The sequence below is a fragment of the Phycodurus eques genome, chromosome 20 (assembly GCF_024500275.1).
Source record: "Phycodurus eques isolate BA_2022a chromosome 20, UOR_Pequ_1.1, whole genome shotgun sequence".
Classification (NCBI taxonomy): Eukaryota; Metazoa; Chordata; class Actinopteri; order Syngnathiformes; family Syngnathidae; genus Phycodurus; species Phycodurus eques.
The window spans coordinates 5,594,393-5,609,345 of NC_084544.1; the positions used below are offsets into that span (position 1 = coordinate 5,594,393).

Consider the following 14,953-nt stretch of genomic DNA (forward strand, 5'->3'; position numbering starts at 1 on the left):
TCATGCCTACGGGCAATTTAGAGTCTCCAATTAATCCATGTTTTTGGGATGTGGGAGGAAACCGGAGTGCCCGGAGAAAACCCACGCAGGCACGGGGAGAACATGCAAACTCCACACAGGCGGGGACGGGGATTGAACCCCGCACCTCAGAACTGTGAGGCTGACGCTCTAACCAGTCGGCCACCGTGCCGCCACTGTCATACATACATGTGTAAAATACTGCAATATAAAAACATCCAAACTGTTTTTGCCCTTAATGCCCCTGCAACATGTACAGAAACATTCAGACGGGCATACAAGTGTAAAATCAAGTGAACCACTTTTAATAGTTAACAGTCAAAACAATAACAATACAATACACAATAAAATAAAACACTGGAGTCCTATGACGGTTAGTTTACTCAATATAACTTTTTGTAGTATTCTTTTCTTAACAAAATGGTGTGGCAGGGAGGTTGTACTATAACGGTTCAGACAATGCATTTTTAGAGAACACTTCAGTTTCTGAATTGTGTCACCGAACACTTCAGTTTCTGAATTGTGTCACTTTGGACAGATGCATGCCTCTGTAGTCATTCCGCCGAAAACCAACCACTTCCTGGAACAAAAATGTAGCTCTTAATGACATCAGGAAGCATCGTACTGTCGCCAAGGTGTCCTCCATCCAGTTGTGTGAGACACGATGTAGGCTACACAAGCAGAGTACTGGAAGGTGGACCGCAGTGTCTGCTCTGAGCAAAGAGCAAAAGGGGAAAATGCCCTGAATTTGAAAAAGTACCCACAAGCTCGTCTGCGCCAGAGTGATAAATGATCACAATGAAAGAAGAATTGGTTAAATGACAGGATAATGTAGATGGGTGTAGTCGAAAGCGCTCGGGAAAAGGTTGAAGAACTTGAAAGTCAAAGCACAAAAGTGTCAGATGTAATGAAAGTGACAATTGGGGGAAAATCTATCTTAGACAAAGCGAGTGAGGGCGAGATGCAATGTCCGTCGTCTGAGCCTGCAGCGGGGAGTGGAAAGAGGCCTGACAGAGCCTTATCTCATCTTCACCCTGGAATAAAACCTATTTTCCAGCCCCAAGACAATAAACCACAAGGTTAAAGGATCTCCCATCTGTGACACACTATTTGGAGAATGGCTTAGGCTCAACATAAAAATGCATAACGCCATCACCAATCTGGAGAATGGTGGGTGACACCTCCTCTTAACTTGCTTTGTCTTGGTTAAAGTAAGTAAGGCAATGGAAATGTGTGATTGACCCTCCGTAATGGCATGTTCAATGCTACATTACTGGATTCGTGCGTGTCCATGGATTCATAGAGATGCATTTAAATCCACTTTACACTCATAAGAGTGTGGCATGGCTCACGTGGAAGAGTGGTCTGAGGTTGTAGGTTTGATCCTAAGCCCTTGTCATCTTGTCAAAGTGTCTTTGAGCAAGATAATGAACACCAGGTTGCTCCAGATGCTCCAGATCAGTAGGTGAATGAGGAGACAGTGTTAAAGCACTTTCGAGTGCCTTTACAGTAGAAAAGCACAATACAAGTCAATAGCCATTTAGAATATACGAAAGTATCCAATGCCAAGATGCTGCTCAGACCTCACATTGTAGCTTTGAACTCTTTCTTTTAACATGCAACATTCTGTCCTCAAACATTTGTTATCCCACATTTTGCTCCTAAAGTAGCCAGAAGCTGTTTTGAGAAAAAACGCTGAAAAAAAATCATCACACTGTCAACTGGGTGTTAGAAGCAAAAAAAACTAGTATGTGTTGCAACTTGCAGGTTGAAATTTTAGTATAGTTTACTTGGACTTTAAAACATCGTTTAAAAAAAAAAAGATTTATAATGTTACAAACTGGGCGGCACGGTGGACAACTGGTTAGCACATGTGCCTCACAATTCTGAGGACCAGGGTTCAAATCCCGGCCCCGCCTGTGTGGAGTTTGCATGCTCTCCCCGTGCCTGCGTGGGTTTTCACCGGGTACTCCGGTTTCCTCCCACATCCCCAAAAACATGCATAGCAGCTTAATTGAAGACTCTGAATTGCCTGTAGATATGAATGTGAGTGAGAATGGTTGTTTGTTTATATGTGCCTTGCGATTGGCTGGCGACCAGTTCAGGTGTATCCCGCCTCTCGCCTGGAGATAGCTGGGATAGGCTCCAGCTCGCCCGCGACCCTAATGAGGAGAAGCGTAATGGTGGATGAATGAATGAATGAATGTTGCAAACCCAATCTGCAATCAGCACCATTGCTCTATTGAATAGCAAAATTGCTGGATTGCAAAAGAAACATCACCCCTTTTTTTTCTCCCAGCACAGAAAAATGTACATTGTATTATTACTATTATTCATTAATATTTCACTTGTTCTACATCAGCCCTGCCACAAGTTGAAGCATCACCTCGCGACATGTTCACTGACCTCAACCTCCCCGACACAGACGATCGATATGAACCTGGCTGATACGGTTGATAAAGTGCTTCAGTTTGTGCAACAAATCTGATGGTAGGCCGAGATATGAGCACTCTTAATCATTGACTGTATCTGTAGAATTAAACAAATATGATCTTGCTGTCCCAGAAAAGTACAGCCTTATAAATATACCGGACTGACACCGGCAGAATACTCCTCTTAACTGACAGGAATTTGACCCTTGTGAAAAATTGTAGTTGAAGCGAGATCAATTATTTTTGTAGCATTTCATCAATCTATCGATCCATTTTTTTGGGGTATCATTTATCCTGAATGTCTTTCAGTGTATTGCCAGTTTTGTAGAATATTTTCCTTTGAATTAGTGACGAGGTACAGCTCTGGAAAATATAAACTCCACTACTGTTTTGATCTACCACAGACAGAACAGGTGTTTGTTTAAAGGGGTTTCCACTAATTTGTTGAAGACACTCCACCATGTGTAAGATCTTAAGTAATTTTTCACAAGCTGTTGTCGTACAGTTCAGTGAGCACCAAAATTTTCAAATGAGCTTGATTATAAACTGCCGGAACCCTGGTTGATTGGTGTTGCTGTCTAAAATAATCAACCCAATCTGTTCATCATTCCAAGGATTTTGGCAAGCGAGTCCCCGAAATTAATTTCAGCACCTCTCGGTCGCTTAGGTTCGTTTCGGTCCGGGTTATTCTGAACCGTGTTGAAAGCTTTAATCCCTTGTCACTCGCTCCAGCAATGTTCTTTTAACGACACTTTAGTGCACATATGGTGTCTTACTGAGTCATTTTGCAGCAAACACTATCACAGCTGTGGTATACAAGAAGACTGCCAAAAAAAGGAACTAAAAAGATACAATGTGAAAACTGGAAGCAGGCAAGCGAGTTTAAGTTCTTGCAAAAGTTTAGCAAAAAGTGAAATGACTCAGTTTGCTAAATCTATCCTGACTAATTTCTAGCCAAAATACACTCAAATTAAGGCTGCAATTATTCATTTTGTCAAGTCAAATCTCTGTTACGAGGAGCACAGCGTGAAGACGAGCATTTATAGACAAACTGCTGTCGAAAAACTGACATTACTTGTCAAAGTTTATTTATGTCACACATTAGCTGCCAAAGACTCCACAGCATCAAAGCTAGTTGAAAAGGTTCAAATTCTGAATATTTCCAGCTTTCCGTAACACAACTCGTGGTTCACATCACTGAATATTAAATGTTTCCTCGTCCTCTGTGAGATGTCGGTAGACTGGTGCATGGAATCGCTTTCATTTGCGTGTTCGTGCATACTGTACATAACCTGCATTTTATCATCATAAACTCAGCTTCCCTTTTACATCACAGCTCAATTACCCATTGAGCACAAGTAGTCACAATCTTTTGGCAATAGTATCACAAAACTACGCAGAAAATTTCATTCCAGCCGCCGTGGGCCATTATGGTACTTTGACGTTAAAGAGAGCAAACCACAATGGTCTTTTGAGACAATTGCAAGATTTCTGTAAGTCTCAGTCAGACTTGTGCGCCTGTCGACAGATATTTTGGCTGACCTCGTACGCAAAATGCTCCAGTTGCCTCAGCTTTGAAGGGTGCCTTCTCCTTGCGGCATGTTTCAGCTGTTTTCCACAGTTCAGATCAATAGGATTTGAATCAGGGGTGATCAAAGGCCACTTCAGAATAATCCAGTGTTTTTGTTGTTGGGCATTCTGCACAGATTCAAGACACTGTGTGTCGTATGCAGCCCCAGAACATAACAGAGCTCAACTGGAATTTGCCAAAATACATATTGACGAGCCAAGCTTCTAAAAGAATGCAGTCGAGATGGGATAAGACTCAAGCGGGTGTTTTTTGGCAAGCTACCTGCACTATATATTTAAAGACGCAAAAAAAAAAAAAAAAATGAAGCAAACAAAAAAGAAGAATACTGGAGCGCATTGAGGAGGCTTAGTTCTGTTCTGGGGTTGCTTAGCTATATCCAGCATGGGGTGTCTTGAATCTGTGTCGGGAACAATGAATTCTTGAGATTATCAAGGCAAGTCTTGAGTCAAATGTCAGTGACAGAAAGCTTGGTCTCAGGGGCAGGGTCCTTCAACAACTAATAACAGCCAAGTACATACAGCAGAACTATAGTTGATGTTGTCAACTTGTCTTCATGGAGCTTGCACGAAAAATAAATAAACAAATGTTCTCATCACAGAGCTGTTGAAGTTAAACTTGTCTTGGCTGAATGGAATATGTTCCAAATAGCAAAGTAATCTATTCACAAATATTTTCAACCTTGGAGAGCAACAAGCTACAAAGGCATTATCCATCACAGAGCTTCAATTAAATTCCTACTAAACCTATTTAGAGGATAACCTTACTTCATTATATTTTTTGGGCACTTAATAACTCATCATGCTGTCCATTAAAATGCCTTCCCAGATAAAATGCGCAATTCGCTTTATTAGGGACACCACCATAATACTGAAAGCTTTGTCCCTCTCATACAGCTATTTAGCATCACCATAAAAAAAGCTAAGAATATAACACTTCTTTTCCTCCGCCACCATGTTCTATACTGCTAGCAATCATTAGGGTCACAGGTGAGTTAGATCCAGGCTGACTTTTGGGCCAAAAGCAGGGTACACCCTTGGCTGGTCACCAGCCAATCACAGGGCACATATAGACAAAAAAAAAAAACATTCACCCCTATGGACAATTTACAGTCTTCAATGAACCTAAAATTATTTTTTTGGGGGGGAATGTCGGAGAAAGCTGAAGTACCTTGTAGAAGAACAAGCAAAGTTCATGCACTATAATCAAATCAAATCAAAAAGCAGGTGCTTGGCAGACAGTAAATAATGGCATCATCCAAAACCAGAATTAAAATTGGAGAAGGTGCAATTAAATTTTCAAACATATATATTCTATATATTTAACAATGTATTAAATGTGTTTATTCTAATTGTGTTATGCCGGACAAACCTTCTTGTACAGATTGCTGAAATTCAAATTGTGCGTGCACAAAGAAATTGATTCAAACAACTAATTAACACTATGAATCATTTGACAAACAAACCAGTACACTGTGGAATCACGACAGAGGCCGAGAGAAGACAGTGAGTGACCTTCTTCAGGGGGACACACACGTAACATCCAAAGTGGCAGAGAAGACTTGACTTTGTCACAACACACAGCAGAAAGTGGCTAGCTCCATTGTCACCAGCTCTGATGAGGGTGACGATAAGCCGTACCTTTGTCCAGGATTGGGGTGACCGGAAGTTTGAATGATGGGCGAGGAAGACAGTGGAGAAGAAAGAAATTAGATAGAGATCCACTTGGACAGTCAGGCCGTTGTTTGGATATTTGATGTAAAATAAACATGAGAGCTCACAAATTAAAAACAATGGGAGAGATTTAGTGTGACGGCTTGATTGCCATACAAATTTCCTTTCATTTAAGACAGCTTGTCATACCCTATATAGGTAGACTACATACACACAACTAGCTTCAATTTCCCTGTCAGTGTTTTAAATCACGCACACAATACAAAAGATTTGTGATTAACTGTGAAACTTTTAAATGAATTGAAACTTTAGCTGTCAAGGAGACATCGGCAGAAGGGAAAGAGGGCATTTGTAGGACAAAGAATGTTTTTCCCTTAGTCACTTCCCAAATTGTATACACTTGATCACTGTATCCTAATGAAAAGGTTGCCAGATTGGGTGAGCATATCAGACACTGTACTTGATGGGTTTACATCATGGCTTGGTGACAGAAGCTTCACCAACTCAATTGGTGAGGTTGTCTCAAGCTAATTTGCCCTGTTGTGGGATGTCCAGCAGGGTACAGTCCCAAGTCACCTAATGATCTCCAATTTACAGTCTGCACTTGGGTCACATCATCAATAGCAGTGGGTAGCTTGAATGGTGCCCAGTGCAAGATCATCTTTATCACCTTTGCAAGATCATCTTTGACGCATTTTACAACTCACAATACGTACTCACGGCCATGGCACTAGTTCCAGTCACCTTTTGTGAAAAATTTATTGTTAGCTCCTCCCGGAAATAGGCAACAGAGATCTTTGACGAAGACATCCTTGACAACGATAACCTTCATTTATTTGCAAGATCCTTGAAAAGCCCTTATGTCTCCACAAGGGGGGGGGGGGGGGGGGGCAAATTGCCAAAGCAAACGCCAATGATTTGCATTTCATGCCCAAAAAAAAACTATTTAAGTGCCTTTTTTACCTGTATGTTATAGTCCCTATCTTCTCCCACCTTACCCAACATCGGTAATCCGAAGTGACCCACATTAAAAACCAATCCAATGCAGCTCCAAAACTCCTCTCCACATAGCCTTGTCTTGGAAAGCACTTTGCCTTATTTTTGTCTATAGCTATATGAAATATATTGTACTTAACTCGCTTGCTTGTTGCAAGGCAATGTCATGACTGTTTTTTGTTGTTGTTGTTGTTGTTTGTTTCTTTTGTCTGTTTGTTTTTTTAATTCCCAATAGCTTGTTTTACGTGCAATTAGATCATGTGGATGTGTTTTTTTTGTGTGTGTGTCTGTTTGTTTGTTTTTTTAAACAAAATCCACTCATATTTCCGTTTTGCAGATGATCAAGCTGCTTAGTTTTAAGAGCATCCACTTTTTTTCAGTCTGGACGTTTCTTTTCCTTGTTGTTGTGGCGTGCATGCAACAATGGCCAACAATGGAACGTTAGCATCCTCTACAGGCCAATGAATCACATCATTTTTCTCTGGATGCAAGTTTATTTTCGATTCTTCAAGCATGTTCCCACAAGTTTATGATTTTATCTCCTATTTACTTGCATGTACTTCAAAAAGGTATAAAGTAATTGTTTCAATTCTGTGTATTCTAGGGACTTTTGGCTGTTGCAGATGGTGTGTCAGTAGTTCACTTGACAGCACAAATGAACAAAAACAAAACAATGCAAGTAATCTTGGCACTAATCTCGGTAAATAAGGCTAGCAATTAGTTGGCAGGGAGTTTGACACGGACTTTGCATGTTTGTAGTTACTTTATATCTCCTCTCATGCACCAAATGCATGCAAATCCAATATTAAATTGTTCATTTAAAAGCCTACTGCACTCTAAAGTTTTAACACATTTTAGTGCAGATGAAGTATAACTCCTAATTTTATTGTATATTATAAAGTGAGTGAAACGATGTTATTATTTCCCACAGCTAAACTGGCCAACTTTTACTGTATGGTAATGAACTAAACTTTGTAGTACACTTTCAGCAGTGGCGTTTACTGTCAAATGTGTTTTTATTTTGTCACATTTCTTTTCCAGTGGTGTTTTGCTAAACCAAATGGATGAACATAAAAGCTTTACTAGGGAAATAAAATGGTATACATATATCAGGCACAGAAACTTCGACCAAAATAATTGCTCAGATTATTTCCCCTGTAAATTCATTCTTTTGCCTTTTGCCGCGATGCCTAAACCCCATGTGGTTCATGAAAATACTCCAACAACATGACTACAAGCAGGATCTGACCTATTTATACACATTATTTTTGTAATTGAAGCATCGCTCTGTATTAATAAATGTCATTAAAAAAATTAAACCGTGCCAGACACAAAATCATTTATTCCACATCATCAATGATTTCAAGTATTAAGTACAAACATTAAATTAATTGTACTGACTTGTCCCATCATACATATTTTGGTCCACATGCCCTCTAGTACCCAAAACAAGTCCTATTTAACAGTGCTATAAAAAGTAAAAGCATTTCGCAATATAACCATGTACATGTTCTAATACACGTATGAAGTAAAAGTGAAAGGCAGTGTTGTGTATTTTCTCTTAACTACTGTGGTACCAGCATTTGTTCTACTGATAATCTGTTTACCACAATGTATTTATTTTTGTAAAGATGCTCAAAAAATAATAATAATGCCAGAGCCTAGCTACCATTTAGGATTTTTAGAACTCTTTTACATATGGTGATGATCCCTGTGCAAACAAAGATAATGTCTTCTCCAGTCAAATATATTCAGGTGGACGTTGAAACTCCACCCATCCACATCATCAGTAAGTTTTAATCTAGCCTATAACAGCAACCTGAAGCCAGTCATTGTCATCACATTTGCAAGGCTTCCCTGTAAGGTAAGGTCCATCTTCACGCTGAGTTCCTTGATGCTTCTACAAATTAACAATGTCTTATTCTTGTATAGTTATAATTAAAAAGCTTTGCATCACTTTTTTTGCCATCATCAAATGTCAGCATAAAATGTTCACAGACATTTCACTTTTTGTTTTCACTTTATTGAACATTATGCATGCTAATCATTTATTCTATATATTTTTAATGTGCCTAAAGATTACCATTGAGACAATTCTGGTATTTCTGGCACTGGTTTATATATATATATATATATATATAATTACCTTAATATATTGTAATTTAATATAATAATAATATATAATAATATAATATAATATATTATAAAAAATAAAACAATAATTTCATGCTGATAATTTTTAGGCATATTTTCTTTCTATGCTTGTGCATGCTCAATTCATTCAGGAAAAAAGAAATGTCTGGCAAAGCAGACACAGAACCACACCTTGTTATCGTGCTGTGTTGACTCAAACAACCTAATCTTGGTGATGAACAGAGAAGCGACTTGTTCGACCAGTATGGCAGGTCACTGAACAAGCTAAGTTGTGTGTGCTCTTTTTACATAATGCCAGAGGGCTTTAAAAAATATAAATAATTTTTACTTTTTCTTCTCAGCTGTTTGTGTGCTGCGAAATGAAATTTTTTCTTTATTGATAATCAAGCCTGACAATACAGCATTTTTAAATACGTCACACACTATAGTTTTCAGGGGTGATAAAATCCAGATTTGACTTGATTTATTGAAAAGGAAATATTTGCATAATTATACGATTAATCCTCAGTAATGTATTTATTACTTGTATCAAATGTTTTGTTTGTCTTTGTTCTGTGGTGGTTCTTCTGTTTGTCTGGCCGTGCTTCACCTCCTCTGGAAATTTTCTCTTGCCATCTCTTCCCCATTTTTACTTTCAATTTCAGAAAATAGAAAAAAAAAAAAATAGAAAAGAAAATAAAAAGTTTTTTTGGGTTTTTTTTTTTAATGAATAAATCACACTCCAAAAAAAAACATGTTCTATGCACATGCTTTTCATTGGAAGGGGAAAAGCAAATGGAAATAAATACAAATGAAAATCCAGTGTACTGCTGCGATTGGCTGGCAACCAGTTCAGGGTGTACCCCGCCTCCTGCCCGATGACAGCTGGGATAGGCTCCAGCATGCCCACAAAATAGAAAAGATTTCCACAAACGAATTTAGTACATTCAACTGATGGCTTTGCAAAAGGAGAGCTTCCAACCTTCTGATTTCTGTGCTTGTTTCTCAGTGTGTGTTGTAATTACTTTTCAATGAATTAAACTTTTCTGTTCTGTATGCTCCTCTCAGGCTTATCCCATAGAGACCTTCATTTATCTGTTCTGCTGACGTCTGCTGACGAAGACAGCAGTCATGAATTGGTCTGCACTGGAGGTCCTCCTCAGCGGGGTCAACAAATACTCCACTGCGTTCGGCCGCGTCTGGCTCTCCGTGGTCTTTGTCTTCCGGGTGATGGTGTTCGTAGTGGCGGCTCAGCGAGTGTGGAGTGACGACAGCAAGGACTTTGTGTGCAACACGGCCCAGCCCGGCTGCAACAACGTGTGCTACGACGCCGTCTTCCCCATCTCCCACATCCGCCTGTGGGCCCTGCAGCTCATCTTTGTCACGTGTCCCTCCTTGATGGTGACGTGTCACGTAAAATATCGTGAGAAGAAAGACCTGGAGTACACCACCTCACACAAGGGGGCTCATCTGTACGCCAACCCTGGGAAGAAACGTGGAGGTCTGTGGTGGACCTATTTGGTAAGGATGGAAAGGTTTCATTTAACGGTTAAGCACTGATTCTAGTTTGAAAAAAGATGCATCGCACAAAACGTCTCTCTTTATTTTCAATTAGGTCAGCCTGTTTTTCAAGGCAGGCTTTGATGCCGGCTTCCTCTACATCCTCCACTATATTTATGAAGGCTTCGACCTGCCCAAAATGTCTAAGTGCTCTCTGGAGCCGTGCCCCAACACGGTGGACTGCTTCATTTCCCGGCCTACCGAGAAAAAAATCTTCACCATCTTCATGGTGGCCTCCTCAATCGTCTGCATCTTAATGTGCATTTGTGAAATGATATACTTCATCTGCAAACGCATGTTGAAACTCAGAAGAAGGAGGAATGAAATGCTGAGGAAGGAATTCGCCGACAATCAAGAAATGACAGCACTGGTGGCACCCAGGTCGGAGTTCAGGTCCAAAACTTCGATCCGAATGGACCCCACCGCCTCGATACACAACCTCAATAACATGACGGCTGAGGGTCTTAGAAACAATTCACAACGTTAAAATAGCAAGTTGGAGAACATTTAAGGAGCTAAGAATCTCTCAGATTCTGTGGATGGCAGCTTTTCAGAAACTTCATCGATTCAATGATGACTGGAATGGCTTCCTGCTTGAAGGCACCATTTAAACATGTAAATACATGCAAACACAAGCAGCATGAGAAATGCATAAACATTTATTCACTACTCCTTACACAACATACTGTACATATTGAAAAGAAACAAATTACATTCTCCCATCCCTCATGCACTCAACAAAGACTTTACAGTCCGTATACTCAAAAGTGTAGGACAAAAGTAAACATAAACTACAACACTAAACATGTTTGCGTCTAAATGTTGCAAACACTAGCTGGTCCTAATTCTCCTTGTTTTGGTCCACAAGTTTCTAGTTATTCAGGCAAATCAACTGAACTAAAGTGTAATGGCATTGTAATATTCATGCTACCCATGTCATAATTCATTAATTCATTTATCTTCCGTTCCGCTTATCCTCACAAGGGTCGAGGGCATGCTGAAGCCTATCCCATATAAACACATATAAACAAACAACCATTCGCACTCATATTCATATCTACGGGCAATTCAGAGTCTTCAATTAACCTGCCATGCATGTTTTTGGGTAGGTGGGAGGAAACCGGAGTACCCCGAAAGAACCCACGCAGGCACGGGGAGAACATGCAAACTCCACACAGGCGAGGCCGGGATTTGAACCCGGGTCCCCAGAACTGTGAGGCAGACGTTCTAACCAGTCGCACACCGTGCCACCCCATGTCATAATATTTCAGAAATTGAATCCCAAAGCTGAGCTTCTCTTTAAAGGGGAACATTCGAGTCATATCATTTTGTGTTTATTCTACCAACTGATTATGATGTTTTTATTTTGTATTTAGCAAAGAAGCCCCATAAAGATATATTTTTTTACTTTTTTTTTCCCCCATTTGCATTCTTTATGTTGACCATGTTTGTAAAACAGTACATAAAGGGGTAAATGGGTTTTCATTTGTGTAAGTCTTGTCCACCTTTAAGGCACTCAAAGCACTTTAACACTGTCTCATGATTCACCTATTGATGACGCAGCATCAGGAGCGACTGGGGATTCTGTACCTTGCTCAAGGGCACTTCGGCATCGTCACAGGGCACAGGATCCAACCCACAAACTTTCAGATTGTGAGATGACAACTCTACCGCCTGGGCTATGATGGCTCAATAAAATCTCTTTTGGTTTCATTTTCGCTCATGGCGGAAAATCACCCTGAACAGTTGTTACAGCAAAACAAGTTTGATTGGATTCTTAATTGTGGAAAATATCAAAAGTGGAATTCTGAACTATCAGAGTCAACTGTCACCTCTAATTGTCTAGTTCCATTTACAACACTTACCTGTAAGATATAAGCCTTTGTGTTAATTACGTTCCAAACATACAAACATATAACTTTTCATCTTGCCACTGTTACGATAATAACATGTACTTGGTAGTCACTTTTTAATGCCATTTTTCTTTTTTTTCTTTTTTTTGTGACATTGTGCATGCAAATAGATGTTTATGTGGTTAAAGAGCCCAACGAGAGAATGTACAGTATGTGATGAAAGTAAACAATATGGTAATGACATATCTGTACATAATGATGTTTGCTTAAATTTCTTTAATAAAGGGTGAAAAGTATTGTATTGCAGATTGTCAGTTGAAGTTACTAATATTGTACATTACAGCTAAATAACTTTTTTTATGTTAAATAAACAATTCTCAGCATAGTCTCAGTCAATCCTGGTCTGCCACTTTAGTCAGTCAAAAAAAAAAAAAAAAAAAAAATATCCACAGCTGGATGAATGTTCTTTGGACAGCTGAGACAAAACCAAGGTTTATTTTTGCAGATGGTAAAATGAAAGGACTATAGCTTTTGTGAAACATGTATATCGCCCATGTTCTAGGGTTGCTTTGTTACATCTGAAGAGTTTCAAAGGCATTGTGCATCAAAATAATAAGTTAGTGGTACAATACTTTCATTACTGTTTGTGTTTTTTAAGTCTTTTGAGTCCTTCAACATCAAGCTACCCACAATTTTGTCCATGTGTCTAGTTTTACGTGTGAGTACACACCCCAAGGTACAAAACAGCAAAGGAAGGAAGTAAAACATGCCAGCGAAAGTGCAAGCAACCTGACTAATGTGACTAATAAACAGAAGAGTGTTGATTTTCACTGAAAGGGATTATCTATGGCACGATGAGAAGAAATGTAGAGGCAAAACGTTTGTTTGGTGTTTTCAACAGGATCGCCATTTGGACCCAAATTATGTTCCAAAAGTGCCCAAACTGACTGATTTGTATTGCTTATTATCTATTAAAATGATTTATAGTAAAGTACTCTCTGATTTGTTGCAGTCCAAAAAAAGCATTTGGAGATGTCTGAATTTTAAAGAGCAGCTCTACAGTTCACACAAATGCATTATATTTTCAACTCAAGTTAAATAAAAACTTGTAATGGGAAAGTATGACAAATTTCCCATTGGGGCCAATATATGGATATACTTACAGTACCGTACAGTACATACATACATAAACTACTATTTCATGAACTAATGACTTTATAAAACAACTACCTGAAATGAATGAAATGGCTTTAGAGCAAAAGATACAGTACCTTCTATCTGGAGCAGTGTGGTGTTCGGCCACGTCTGGCTCTCCACAATCTTCATCTTACGGGTTTTGGTGTTCGTGATGGCGGCAAGGATTTTGACTGGAACACGCAACAGCCCGGTTGCAGCAACGTTTGCTACGTCGCCATCTTCCCCATCTCCCACGTCCGCCTGTGGGCCCTCCAGCTCATCTTTGTCACGTGTCCCTCCTCGTTGGTGACATGTCACGTGAAATATCCCGAGAATAAAAAGAGGAATCGGGCCCAGTCACACGAGGGGACTCGTCTGTATGCCAACCCTAGGAAGAAACGTGGTGGTCTGTGGTGGACTTACTTGGTAAGGATGGGCGATGGAAAGGTTTCATTTCATGGTTAAGTGATTCGAATATGAAATCAGCAGTGGCAGGCAGCGCATTTGGTAATTTGGCCTACTAACATTATCACAATGCAATTATAGCAACCATCAATACTATAAAAACTGTGCAATAAAATCTCAAGAAACAGTCGCATTGCTAAATTACTTTATTCTGAAGGCCTTATATTAGATTGACATGGTAAAACATACAAAAAAATATCTATCATCGACATAGAGTAGGGGAAGCCGGTCAACCAAGAGAAATGCTATGAAATGAACAGAATACAACAGGCTGTTGGCAACAATAACATTAAAACCCATCATGTATTAAGTAGAGAAAAAAATGTCAGTGTATTAAGAGGGATTAAAAACATACTCCAGTGCCATATTTCGACTTTTTTCAATTAAAAATTAGCTTGAAACAAAGGAGAATTGTCTAAAAATAAGTTACTTTTTAGGTGATGAGTCTTATTTTAAATTTAATCAGATTACTTTTGACTAGAAAAATGACAAATATTCTTGGTCATGTTTTGAGCTTTTGCTGTGTAGTTCAGTGCCTCTGATCGCATTTAGATTGGTGGCACTTCGCCGCTCACCACAAAACAGATACATGACATTAAACATGGATTCTTGTGTTCAGTTACTGAAGGTCAGCCTGATTTGACCAAGTGTGCTATGGAGCCGTGCCCCAACACAGTGTACTGTTTCATTTCACGGCCTACTGAGGAAAAAAAATCTTCACCATGTTTATGGTGGTCTCTTCGGCCGTCTGCATGTTCATGTGCATCTGCGAGATGACTTACTTCATCTGCAGGCGCGTACAGAAATGGTACAGAGGGAGGTTTGACCTTAATCCAGAAATGTCAGCGCCCGAGACCGAGCTCAGATCCAAAAGGTTCATCAGAGTTGATCCCACCGCCTCCATTCACGACCTCAATGTGATGGTTGAGGAAAAGCACAAATCTGAAAATGGCAAGGTGGGACACATTTAAAGGAAACATATCTTGCTTTTTTAAATTATTATTATTATTCCAAATATCCCCATTGTCGGACTGGTAAGGATTCTCCTCTCTTTTCTTA

General features: G+C 39.5%; 1 protein-coding gene and 1 pseudogene across 1 annotated transcript; both read left to right on the forward strand.

Annotated features, from left to right (window-relative positions):
* Positions 1-8,485: 8,485 nt before the first annotated feature.
* Positions 8,486-12,640, forward strand: gjb9b (gap junction protein beta 9b). Its single transcript, XM_061665211.1, has 3 exons — positions 8,486-8,571; positions 9,909-10,361; positions 10,456-12,640. Exons 2-3 carry the CDS (start codon positions 9,972-9,974, stop codon positions 10,885-10,887), a joined length of 822 nt encoding a protein of 273 aa, XP_061521195.1. The 5' UTR covers positions 8,486-8,571; positions 9,909-9,971; the 3' UTR covers positions 10,888-12,640.
* LOC133396136 (gap junction beta-3 protein-like) lies at positions 11,955-14,865 on the forward strand (annotated as a pseudogene).
* The last annotated feature ends 88 nt before the right edge of the window (positions 14,866-14,953 follow it).

Coding starts and splice junctions, on each gene's coding strand:
- gjb9b (XM_061665211.1), top strand. CDS start 9,972: ATGAATTGGTCTGCACTGGAGGTCCTCCTCAGCGGGGTCAACAAATAC. Junction 10,362..10,455: donor GTCTGTGGTGGACCTATTTG/GTAAGGATGGAA, acceptor ATTTTCAATTAG/GTCAGCCTGTTTTTCAAGGC.